The 12,147-nt window shown below is 42.5% G+C and overlaps 1 protein-coding gene across 4 annotated transcripts in view; it reads left to right on the forward strand.

Moving 5' to 3' along the window:
* The first annotated feature begins 10,115 nt into the window (after positions 1 to 10,115).
* The window catches only part of Bdnf (brain derived neurotrophic factor), a 52,344-nt gene continuing 50,312 nt past the window's right edge, over positions 10,116 to 12,147 (forward strand). Inside the window, exon 1 of one of the 4 annotated variants that reach the window (NM_007540.4) lies at positions 10,116 to 10,755. In NM_007540.4, coding sequence (NP_031566.4) covers positions 10,753 to 10,755 — 3 coding nt within the window. In that variant the 5' untranslated portion in view covers positions 10,116 to 10,752. Of the gene's footprint in view, positions 10,756 to 11,312; positions 11,812 to 12,147 lie in introns of those variants that run through there. The other 3 variants (NM_001048139.1, NM_001285416.1, NM_001285418.1) reach the window with 3 other exon arrangements.

The following is a 12,147-nucleotide window of genomic DNA, read 5'->3' on the forward strand; positions in this document are numbered from 1 at the left end:
GGATAGGAAGTCAGATAATTTGGCTCTTTGAACTCTGAGTTTGTTGATTTGCCAAAATAAAGAACATTCTTGGGGTGGTTTCAAAAGCAGAAAGTCTTTCTTCCTATGAGAAGACAGTCATACTGAACAAAACTCCACACTACATCCTCATCTTAAATGAAAAATCTCTTTTACAGCCAAGTTCTATACCTGGTCACATTCTGAGACACTACAGATTAGAACTTTGATATATGAAACCTGCAAGAAGGAAGAAGATGAATAATTTAGCCCACAATAAGTGTCAGATCTAGTGCTGTTAGGTAAGTTGGAAAAGATGCCCAAAGAGAAAAGGTGTTTGCCAAGGTTAGACAACCCAAACTTTAGCAGTGAGAACAAGAACTCTTTTCCATTCATCCCACTAAGAAAACATTGGACAGTTTTCCCAAGATTTATATCCTGTGTCTTATAGGAGCACAAAACAGAAGCAGGCTTGGTGTAGGGACTGGCAATTCCTCCCATTCTTTAGAAATTTCAGGCTCTTTACAACCACCTATATCACAAGACACTAAGGTCACGGCCTTCTTTGCACACCCAGATCTCTGGGCTATCCATATTTCCCTTTCTTGGTTGACATTTCTAGAGTACAGGTCACTATTTAGATTCTGAATCACAGTAATATTGGAGAATATGATGTCCTTGTTTATGGCTTAACATAGATCTATCAAGACTTTGGGAACATCTCCACAGTAATTTGCAAACTTAGACCCATTCTGGGACTCTGACTCATCGCATTAGTGCCCCCTAATTTGCAGTGTATACCCCATCTTTGATTTGCAGCTTTTGGGTTTCAAGAATAACCTGCATCTTGGAAAGAAATTGGCTAATATACTATCTAGGTTTCTTCTAGGATACATCTGCTACCTTCTAGGATGAAGAGAGCTGAAGTTGTTTAACCTCTAGGGAAATGTAGGGCAACTGGGGCTCAATGCCTTTTTTCCAGTCTCTCCTTGTATTCCAACATATTTCTATGCTGTATGAGATTAGAATACATGTCTTCCCAGAGATAAAAGGAGCAATTTTATGCTAAGTCATCTAGTAAAATTATACTAAGCTTGTATTATATATCACTATGGGGTTGGAGGAGGGGAGGAGGCAGTATAGTATATATATATAGTATATATACATAGTATGTTGCAACATAAATAAATTTCAACAAAACAAACAAATATGCATTAAGAGAATGATGTGGCAAAAAAGTTTTATGCTGCATACCATTCAAAATTATGGATTATGAAAATTGAAAATCCGGAGTTTTAATTCTTATCCTATCAGTTGCTAACCATGTGATTCATGGTTTGTTAGAAAGATGTTTAAGCAGAAGTACATATACAAAGAACTAAATAAAAAACCTGGCACAAATCAGTGCCCAATACATAATAGCCACCATTCTTATGCCTCCTAACAGGGCTGTAAGAAGTAAATGATTGAGGCTTTTGATCTCTCATAATCCTCACCAACCTTGCAAATATGATTTTCCCCCATTCTTCTTCACTTCATAAATGATTTCTTCAAATATCTACTTGGTCCTGCCAGAATTTTCCCTCCAGTAAGAAGCAGAGGAAGACAAGATGTTGAAGGAAAGATTCACAGTTCCATGTTGTCTGGGGCAAGAGAGGTAGTTAGGACAACAGAAAGCACATATGTGTCAGACGTTTCTAAGGAAACACTGGAGAGAACTGTCTTTTTCTCTGACTTGCTTCCTTGGTGGAACTGATATTGGCTTGCGATACCAGGTTGAGTCCTTGGTTGGTTTTGGGAACTCAAAACAGAAACTTCTAACAGCTAGTCACATTCACATCCAAAGCCAAGAGCAGAGAAAAATAAATGCATGTATCCTTACCTGTTTTTCTTTAATCCAGTTTTTCCACTCATATGGTTTAAGGCCTCCTTTCTAGGGAATGGTGTCATCCACTGTGAACTGGGTCCTCGCAAATAAACTAACTTAAGACAATAGTGCATAGACATGCCCCTCAGCCACACTGATATAGACAGTCTTTAGTTGAGACTGCCTTCCTAATTCATTCTTATTCTCTTTCTCTCCCTCTCCCTTCTCTCTCCCTCTCCTCCCTCCCTTCCCTCCTCTCTCTCCTTCACTCCTCACCCTTTCTATCTCCCTTTTTCTCTCTCAAATAAGTGTTTTGCCTGTATGTATGACTGTGCAACATGTACATGTTTAGTGTCAGCAGAAGCCACAAGAGGGAACCAAATCTCTGGGAACTAAAGTTACAAATGGTTATGAGTCATGGGTGCTGGGAATCAAACACAGATCCTCTGGAAAAACACTAAGTGCTCTTACAAGCTGAGCCATCTATCTGCATTCCTTTGGATTGACACTCAGGACATAGTCCTTTCTCTCAATCTAAGCTTCGGTTATTTTCCACCCAGAAACCATAGGGGACCTACACTCTAAACCTACAATCCTTTAAGCCAGGTTTCACAGGGTAGCCAGTCATTTCTACAGGGGATTGCAGCCTTGGTTAAACCTTGATTTCAGCATCTTCAGAAGACACCATTCTTCTCTCACATCCAGGACTGGTGAGATAAAGCTGATTCAGAACCCATAACTCATAAAAAATCTGAGTAACAAGTGGGCATTTTCTTTAAAGTACTAGTTTTTTTTATTAACAAATTAACATAGGACCCTGGGAGTTTCACACCAGCTAGTTTTTTTTTTTTTCTCCTAGAATATTTTATTCCTGTTCCATTGGTCAGGCTGATTCTTTTTTTTTTTTCTTTTTTTTTTTCCATTTTTTATTAGGTATTTAGCTCATTTACATTTCCAATGCTATACCAAAAGTCCCCCATACCCACCCACCCCCAATCCCCTACCCACCCACTCCCCCTTTTTGGCCCTGGCGTTCCCCTGTACTGGGGCATATAAAGTTTGCGTGTCCAATGGGCCTCTCTTTCCAGTGATGGCCGACTAGGCCATCTTTTGATACATATGTAGCTAGAGTCAAGAGCTCCGGGGTACTGGTTAGTTCATAATGTTGTTCCACCTATAGGGTTGCAGATCCCTTTAGCTCCTTGGCTACTTTCTCTAGCTCCTCCATTGGGAGCCCTGTGATCCATCCATTAGCTGACTGTGAGCATCCACTTCTGTGTTTGCTAGGCCCCGGCATAGTCTCACAAGAGACAGCTACATCTGGGTCCTTTCGATAAAATCTTGCTAGTGTATGCAATGGTGTCAGCGTTTGGATGCTGATTATGGGGTGGATCCCTGGATATGGAAGTCTCTACATGGACCATCCTTTCATCTCAGCTCCAAACTTTGTCTCTGTAACTCCTTCCAAGGGTGTTTTGTTCCCACTTATAAGGAGGGGCATAGTGTCCACACTTCAGTCTTCATTTTTCTTGAGTTTCATGTGTTTAGGAAATTGTATATCTTGGGTATCCTAGGTTTTGGGCTAATATCCACTTATCAGTGAGTACATATTGTGTGAGTTCCTTTGTGAATGTGTTACCTCACTCAGGATGATGCCCTCCAGGTCCATCCATTTGGCTAGGAATTTCATAAATTCATTCTTTTTAATAGCTGAGTAGTACTCCATTGTGTAGATGTACCACATTTTCTGTATCCATTCCTCTGTTGAGGGGCATCTGGGTTCTTTCCAGCTTCTGGCTATTATAAATAAGGCTGCTATGAACATAGTGGAGCATGTGTCCTTCTTACCAGTTGGGGCATCTTCTGGATATATGCCCAGGAGAGGTATTGCGGGATCCTCCGGTAGTACTATGTCCAATTTTCTGAGGAACCGCCGGTCAGGCTGATTCTTATTCAGAAGCATAGGAAAGCAGGCTCTGTGAGAGTGAGTATTCATGGTCATGCATTATCTGTGTTGGGGTAAGGCAGTTACAGACATGACCACCAGATATTTATTTTCAGGGAGACATTTGGGAAAGCTGCCTCTTCCTCCCACCTACTTCCTGAATTCCTGGTCACCCACATCAATCCAAGACCACCCAAAGCAAAGGTCTTTTGGGGATTTTCCTGTTAAAAACATATAAAGCTGAAATGAATTTTGACAGAAGACTAGAGTCCTTTGATAACGCCTGGCATGTCTGACATTTCCAGAGAGCTCCCTGGGTAAATTTAAGTCTCTAGCATCGATACATATTCAGTACCATACAGACAAGCACTGAGTGGTGGTCAATTCAATAAACTCTGTGTTTCCCTAATATAAAATGATGGAGTCAGCCAGAGTTACCCGAAAGTCTTACTGTCTTTGAACTTTACATATAGAATATCAATGCTGGGACTGCATATATAAAAACACTAACAATACTTTCCTATCAGGTGAAAAGGAGACTGTATTCCAGGATTCATGTGGATGAAAAAGTCACTTAAAGAAAGCACACTGTACGCTGAAACTATTCACATTTATTTGCTGAACTGAAGAGAAATAAGTTCCATTTTTGGATGAGGCAGAAAAGTGGTGTGTTACAATAACAGAGCTCTTGAGCCTGGGGAACGCTGATAAAGTACACCATATGCTGGAGTTAGGGTTTCCATCGAATTTATAAATGGCCATTTGAAATTTTCCTCAATCAACAAGGAGATACTTCCTCATTCTCTGTCTTTCCCTTATTTCCTGATCTATGAGCAGAGGAGCTTTGCCAACAGGAACCCTACTTGCTGAGGCCCTGAGGAAAGGCAATGGCCGTTCTCTGGTCTTCATTCCTTGCCAGGATCATTCTACCCTTGCGTCCGTAAAGCACTCTTTTTTTTTTTTTTTTTTTTTTTTTTTTACTTTTTTTTTTTTTTTAACTTTTGGATTTTCTTTTTTTTTTTTTTTCCATTTTTTATTAGGGATTTCGCTCATTTACATTTGCAATGCTATATCAAAAGTCCCCCATAGCCACCCACCCCCTCTCCCCTACCCACCCACTCCCCTTTTATGGCCCTGGCGTTCCCCTGTACTGGGGCATATAAAGTTTGCGTGTCCAATGGGCCTCTCTTTCCAGTGATGGCCGACTAGGCCATCTTTTGATGCATATGCAGCTAGAGTCAAGAGCTCCGGGGCACTCTTGTCTCAGCCCATTCCTTCTACGTTTTTCAGGATGGCAACAAACACCTCAATGCTGCACTATGTCTCCTCTCCTTTCAAAGAAAAACAGACCTAGTTTCTTTAACCTTTCAGCAAATTCCCCAAATCCCTCTGTCATTCTAGTTCCTTCTGCTATGCTTTCTCTAGTTCCAAAATACCCTATTTATAGTAAGAAACCCAGAATGAGCTCAGGACTCATCATATGACCTAACCAATTCCCTTTCCATGACTAGAATAGTTTTTTTTTTCTGACTTCTCTTCCATTCTGCAATTTACTCAGTGTATCTCAAATGGAGCAGATAATTCTTCTTTTATTTCATTCCATGTTAAATGACAAATATTCATATTCTAAGCTAATGCTATTTATTATAAAACACTGGTGTTCATTACAATCAACACAATTCTAGAATTAATAAATTCAGAAAGAGGTTAGAGCCTGTGGTTTATACAGCATTACAATTTTAAAACTGTTTTTTTTCCCTTGATTTTTTTTAAACTGTATGACATTCACTCCAGTTACTCGAGAGATTTCTTAGCTGTCAATCACACCATCGTGTGAGTGAATCCATTGCCTGGAAGAACACGCTTTAGCACTCAGCTGTGCAAAACAATGCAACCCTGTCACCTGGAAATTTGTTGAAAATGCCAGATCTTGATTCGTATCCCAGACTTGGAATCTGCTTTCTAACAAGCCGCCAAGGAAATCGTGTCTATTAAATTATGAGAAATGCAGTTCAGCAGCTGTGAAATCTTCCCTCCAGATACTGCAGGCAGAGAGATCTTGAGTGTCTCTCGCTAGGCCTACCACATTGCGCTTACTATGTTCTCCTCACTGGTTTTCATTTGCCTTTCCATAATGTTAACTATGCCCATCCATCCCTTCTTACTGCCTTTGATTCATCTTTGCCTGTAAGACAGTTTTAAGAGATCCACTCAGCTCTAGTTCCATACTCCATGGGGTCTTGCTTCAGCTTCATTGTGAGGCTGTCTGGTTTTCTGAAACTGAGTTAGGTCATATCCAAATCTTCTAGCTCAAGCTTAGTTGTCACACTGAGGAATGCATCTTGCAGATGAGCTCTTGCAGACTAAATCGTGAGTTTCCAAAAGCTTTCTGTCTCTCTGTCTTTTTTGATGCTCTGATTGTTTTCTTTCCAGCTAAACTAGGTTTGTTAGATGGAAGATTTCGTGAGCTCTTTTTAAATATGAGCTCAACACCAGGTTCTTGGCAATCATTACCCATTCTTGTTTTCAGAAAGCTTTCCAAATTGTGCATCGTGATTCTCTGCCTCTCCTTCTATTGCCTGTGGAGAACCATTAGGAATCAGGAAGTGACTAAGAGACCAAATCTTTCTTCCTACCTGGACAGAATCACTTCTTATGTCATAAACAGAATTTTTTTATTATTACCTGTTTTCTTAGGCTCCAAGTCAGTAACTTTGCTACCATCTGAAGCTTCTCAGTGGCCACTTTCCTGCATGGATTGTAACTAGCAATCTTGAGGTGATGAATAAGAGAAGAAAACACTGAGGGAAGGAAATATCTTACATTAATTAACCAAGTGCTCAACTCTGAAATTCAAGGATGCTTTAAGGAATTATTAATCTATAGTTCATTAGCCCTTATCACTCTACCTGGGGCAGAATGAGAGCAAGAGGAAGGATTTAAAGTAGTAGTAAGAGAGAAAGGAGAAAATAAAACATCAAACACTGGATGAGATGGAGAACTCATCAACAACAGAGTGATTTGGTGAAAACACTTGGGCATACACTTGAGTACTATCTCATCCACCTCAACGTGTTAGCAGAGTTCCCAGCTCATCAGTTTGAATATGATGTTGTAAATTTCCATTTAAAAACTAAGAGTATGCTATTTCAAAAGATACCCAACCATCTCTTAATTTGCTAAGGAAAATATTTCTTTCTAATTCTGACTTCTATTACCCCTTCCCACTACTTCTGAGATGCTTCAAACATCAAATGTGTTCTTGTACCATCTATTTTGATGGGCTCTTATTCAATTTTGTGCTTATCTTTATAAAGCAACAGACAGACAGAAGACAAGCTTTTTAACTGTGGCATTGATAGAATACCATGTGAACACAAACAAAGCAAAAATCCTTCCTCTGTTAGGTTATGTTCCTATATTTTGATTTAAGTTTGGATGCATTTTTGAGTTGTGATACTTAAGACATATTTTTTAGCATTCACTTTGAAATGGTCCTATCATTGCTTAAATGAATGGGGTCAGCTAAATTGGAGAAGTGTGATATTCATATCACAGCTGACTAGAGTTGTGTGAGGGAAAAAAGTGGCATGGCCTTGGGAACAAGTGTTCCCAAGATTAAAATTGTAGCAGGTACACTGGTTGACATCTATTTTAACAAATAAAATGACTGTAGCCTTAGCTTGTATTAGGTACTAGATTTCTACAGACAGAAAACAAAAAGGAATTACATAAGTGAATTTGAGCAGATAAAAACCTGGAAAGCTGATAATGAACCAGGAGAACAGAATTCTCCTTCAGGTCAGGGAGAAATCAAGAAAGGAAAATATACACATGTGTGGTCATTACACATATATATCACAGATTGATGTAGGTCAAATGCCATCTCCTCACTCTTCCCCACAACCCACTACAGTAAATCTCATTAAATAGCGATTCTCATTATTCATCTTGGTCCATAAGTTGTATGGCTTTTTAATAATAGCTCCAAGCAAGGAGGGCAGAAAAAAAATATTCCTTTGGAAATACTTTCAGTACAATCCTGTGCTGTCTAAATATTTTAAATCTAATCACTCATTCATATTTTGAATCTAGAAATACCTAAGCCATCAATTTAGTGTGCCCGTAAAACATAACATTAATTTTTAGAATAAATATCTGTTAGAGAAGGCTATACCCTATAATGGCCAGAAACTGTTGACAAAGTCATTAAAATGTCAATGAGAAATAAGTGTATTCGCATACAGACCATCCTCCCACGTCATTTTACGATTTCAGACCAGTCTGAATTCATCAACAGGCAAGAGAACTTACTAACAGCATGATGAATTGCATTCTCAGGAAACTGGCTTTTCTCACATAACCTGTACCCCAAGACCTCTGAAGATGGCTTATGCCAGCTGTCTTAGTCTTAGGGCAGCATCTGCTGGCTAATTCATGGATGGACAAAAAGTGACAATTTATGAACAATATGAACAGTGTTGTTTCTTTTTTATTTGATTTTTGTTTTTTGTTTTTAGCTGGAGGTAACTGTTGCCTTGGTGACTGTAACTGGTGGATGGTATTCTCTAAGTGATGATGCACACCAGGTCACCAAGAGCCTCTAAGAGGTAAAGAAAGCCTTTGTACAAATATATGTTGGCTGGAGCCTAGAATGATCTGGGTTGACTTTGAAAACATCTCTTTAGGGGTGCATATGAATGCGCAACACTGGATTTACTGCTAATACTAATAATCTAGTACCAATGGAGAGTCCAAGAACAGAACTTCACAGAAGGCATTAAGGAAGTAACGCTTAGGTTTCTTTAAAGAAGCATTCTTAGGATAGGAGGGGGAGGGGACCTGAACCTTGAAGCAGCCACTGCATGCTAATGTTCTTCAAACTCATCCTATGTATAACTCTGATTTTATACACCAAGAACTACGAATTCCCTTCAAACACAGCACATTTGATTTGATTAAAGAAACAGAAATTTTAAAGGACTGGGTGGTCCAAAACTTCAGAGCTATCCACCATCTTCCGCAACATCTCCCTGCCTCATCCCTGCAGTCAATAGCGCCACAGCCAGGGCCAGTGATGCCTTTGGTGGGGTCCATTGGTGGGAACTCCAGAGGAAGAGCAAAATCATGGTGTCGGCACCAAACCGGGGAAACCTGAAAAGCAGCGTCCGGGGACTTCCCAGGGCACTCGCACTCATCCGAGCTGCGGGTATCTCCATAACAACTGGTTTACATTACATTCATTCTCGGCTCCTCTGCTTCGCTGCGTAAGCTAAGCTGAGGGTAGGCAAAGGAAGACTCTAGTGAAGAGATACCTGGAGCTAGCGCCTCCCTATGTTGGGGGATATGGTTAACTCTGGACTTACAGCTCATTTCTAGAGATTTCCGGACATCTGCCTAGGATCTCAGCCTAAGGGCCTTGCCCTTCCCCCACTGCACCCCTCCCCCACCGCATCCGCCTTTCAAGAGATTATTTTTACACGCCCGCGCACACGCGCACACACATACGGGGGGAGGAGGTTTATTTTATTGTGACTCTTCTTGAAGTTCATCTCTTTCCTTCCAACTTACTTTCCTCCAACACGTGACCTCTCCACTTCCCAGCCTGCGCAGTCACTAGTGGGAAGTGTAGTGGCCAGCGCGAGGCTTCCTGGGAGAGCCCCCCCGCCCGAAGCCCACCTCCTGGAGCTTGCGGCTTCAGTTCTCAACCCCGGGAAGCACCCAAAATAGGGCAGCGACTCTGGGGAGGAAGCACGGAGCCGGAGCCGACGCGGAGCTGGGAGACTAGCGCCGATCTTCCCCTCCTAGCCTACACCTTTTCGCTCAGAGCTCCAGGGCGGACCTAGCCGCGCACAGAGGCTGTTAACTCTCATTTGAGAAGCCATAAGCCATTAGAGCAAACGCAGTCATAACTTCATTCAACTCAAGCCGCTTGAGAGCTTGGCTTGCACAGGTTCCTGTGGGCAACTAGTGGCTCGCCCGGGTGCCTCTCGCCTAGTCATCAGTCCCTAAGAGGAAAAGGGAAAGTTGTGGGGCTGATGCGCTCTTCGATTCACGCAGTTGTTCCCTAGAACAAGTCACTCCCGCTCCATCACCCAGCCCCCCCCCCCCCTCCCATTTGATCATCACTCACGACCACGTCCGCTGGAGACCCTTAGTCATGGTGGGGGAGGGGCACGAACTTTTCTAAGAAGTTTCCTTTTTACCAAGGGAGTCACAGTGAGTTGGTCACGTAACTGGCTCAGAGAGGCTGCCCTGGCCCCCTCCCCTCGCCCCCTCCCCGCTGCGCTTTTCTGGTATTCTTATTAAAGCAGTAGCCGGCTGGTGCAGAAAAGCAACAAGTTCCCCAGCGGTCTTCCCGCCCTAGCTTGACAAGGCGAAGGGTTTCTTACCTGGCGACAGGGAAATCTCCTGAGCCGAGCTCATCTTTGCCAGAGCCCCAGGTGTGACCTGAGCAGTGGGCAAAGGATCGGCGTGCAAATTGGATTATTTTTATGGGGGTACTCTGAAACTCCCTCACTTTCTCTGGGAACTTTTTGTGCTAGGGCTCAGTGACAGGCGTTGAGAAAGCTGCTTCAGGAAACGCCCGCTATATAGCAGGGCAATTGGACAGTCATTGGTAACCTCGCTCATTCATTAGAATCACGTAAGAACTCAAAGGGAAACGTGTCTCTCAGAATGAGGGCGTTTGCGTAAATCTATAGGTTTTTCAACATCGATGCCAGTTGCTTTGTCTTCTGTAGTCGCCAAGGTGGATGAGAGTTGAAGCTTTGCGGATATTGCGAAGGGTTATTAGATTCATAAGTCACACCAAGTGGTGGGCGATCCACTGAGCAAAGCCGAACTTCTCACATGATGACTTCAAACAAGACACATTACCTTCCTGCATCTGTTGGGGAGACAAGATTTTAAGACACTGAGTCTCCAGGACAGCAAAGCCACAATGGTGAGTAGCAATAAACCGTGCATTATAATTGAAAAATCTTGACATGTTGCCTAACAACAGGCATATCATGGCTCTTCCTAGCACTTCACACGCCAAAGAACAGCAGCTATTCAGGCCAGGGGAATCGGGTTTACCCACTGCAAGTTTAATTGGAATCATTTGAGATTTAACACAGCAGTGGGGAACTGCGTGGAACAAACTTGGAACTGGAGGGGGTTGTTATACTGGCTGTTCAAAGCTGATGCTTGTCTGACAACCGTCTTGTATTCCATCCTTTGCTTTACTGTATGGTGTGTGAGCATATTGTATGATTTATATGTGGGCATATAATTGACATCCGCAAGGGGGTTAATTTCAATCTAAAAACAATAATGTTATTAGTTTGGGGCTGGGGTGGAGAGGGTAAGAGTGGGTTAGAGACTAAGAGTTTAGGTGAGGATAGTGGTGGAGTTGGGGGCGAGAGGAATAAGTCAGAAGTGTCTATCTATAATGAAATGGGTAATGCTCGCATACGTGGAAAGGGTCTCATCAACATGTGATCAACTATTAACAGGATGGCTTTGGCAAAGCCATCCACACGTGACAAAACGTAAGGAAGTGGAAGAAACCGTCTAGAGCAATATCAAGTACCACTTAATTAGAGAATATTTTTTTAACCTTTTCCTCCTCCTGCGCCGGGTGTGTGATCCCGGAGAGCAGAGTCCATTCAGCACCTTGGACAGAGCCAGCGGATTTGTCCGAGGTGGTAGTACTTCATCCAGGTATTCTTTTCCTCGCTGTCAAGCCAACCCGGTGTCGCCCTTAAAAAGCGTCTTTTCCGAGGTTCGGCTCACACCGAGATCGGGGCTGGAGAGAGAGTCAGATTTTGGAGCGGAGCGTTTGGAGAGCGAGCCCCAGTTTGGTCCCCTCATTGAGCTCGCTGAAGTTGGCTTCCTAGCGGTGTAGGCTGGAATAGACTCTTGGCAAGCTCCGGGTTGGTATACTGGGTTAACTTTGGGAAATGCAAGTGTTTATCACCAGGATCTAGCCACCGGGGTGGTGTAAGCCGCAAAGAAGGTAAGCACCGGGGCGGGGACCCTGCATCCCCAATTCTTGAGCTATTTTGATACTCGATCTTCCGGAAAGGACGCGTAGTGGAGAGGAGGAAGTGGAGAGAGAGCATGAGAAATGGTTGTTTCTTGGTATTTGGCTAGTTTAAATTGACCTAGGTGAGAACCTGGGGCAAATCGAGGTGGAGGAAGCTCAATCTTCCTGCGGATATAATGAGTTTAGTTAACTTGGAACTGCAAATATCTGATTCAAATGTAAGATTTCTCTCATTCCCCCTTTCCCTCCCTCTTTTCCGTTCTTTTTGCTTGTGTGTGGTGTGTGTGCGTGTACAGTAGATTCATT

The sequence above is a fragment of the Mus musculus genome, chromosome 2 (assembly GCF_000001635.26).
Source record: "Mus musculus strain C57BL/6J chromosome 2, GRCm38.p6 C57BL/6J".
NCBI lineage: Eukaryota > Metazoa > Chordata > Mammalia > Rodentia > Muridae > Mus > Mus musculus.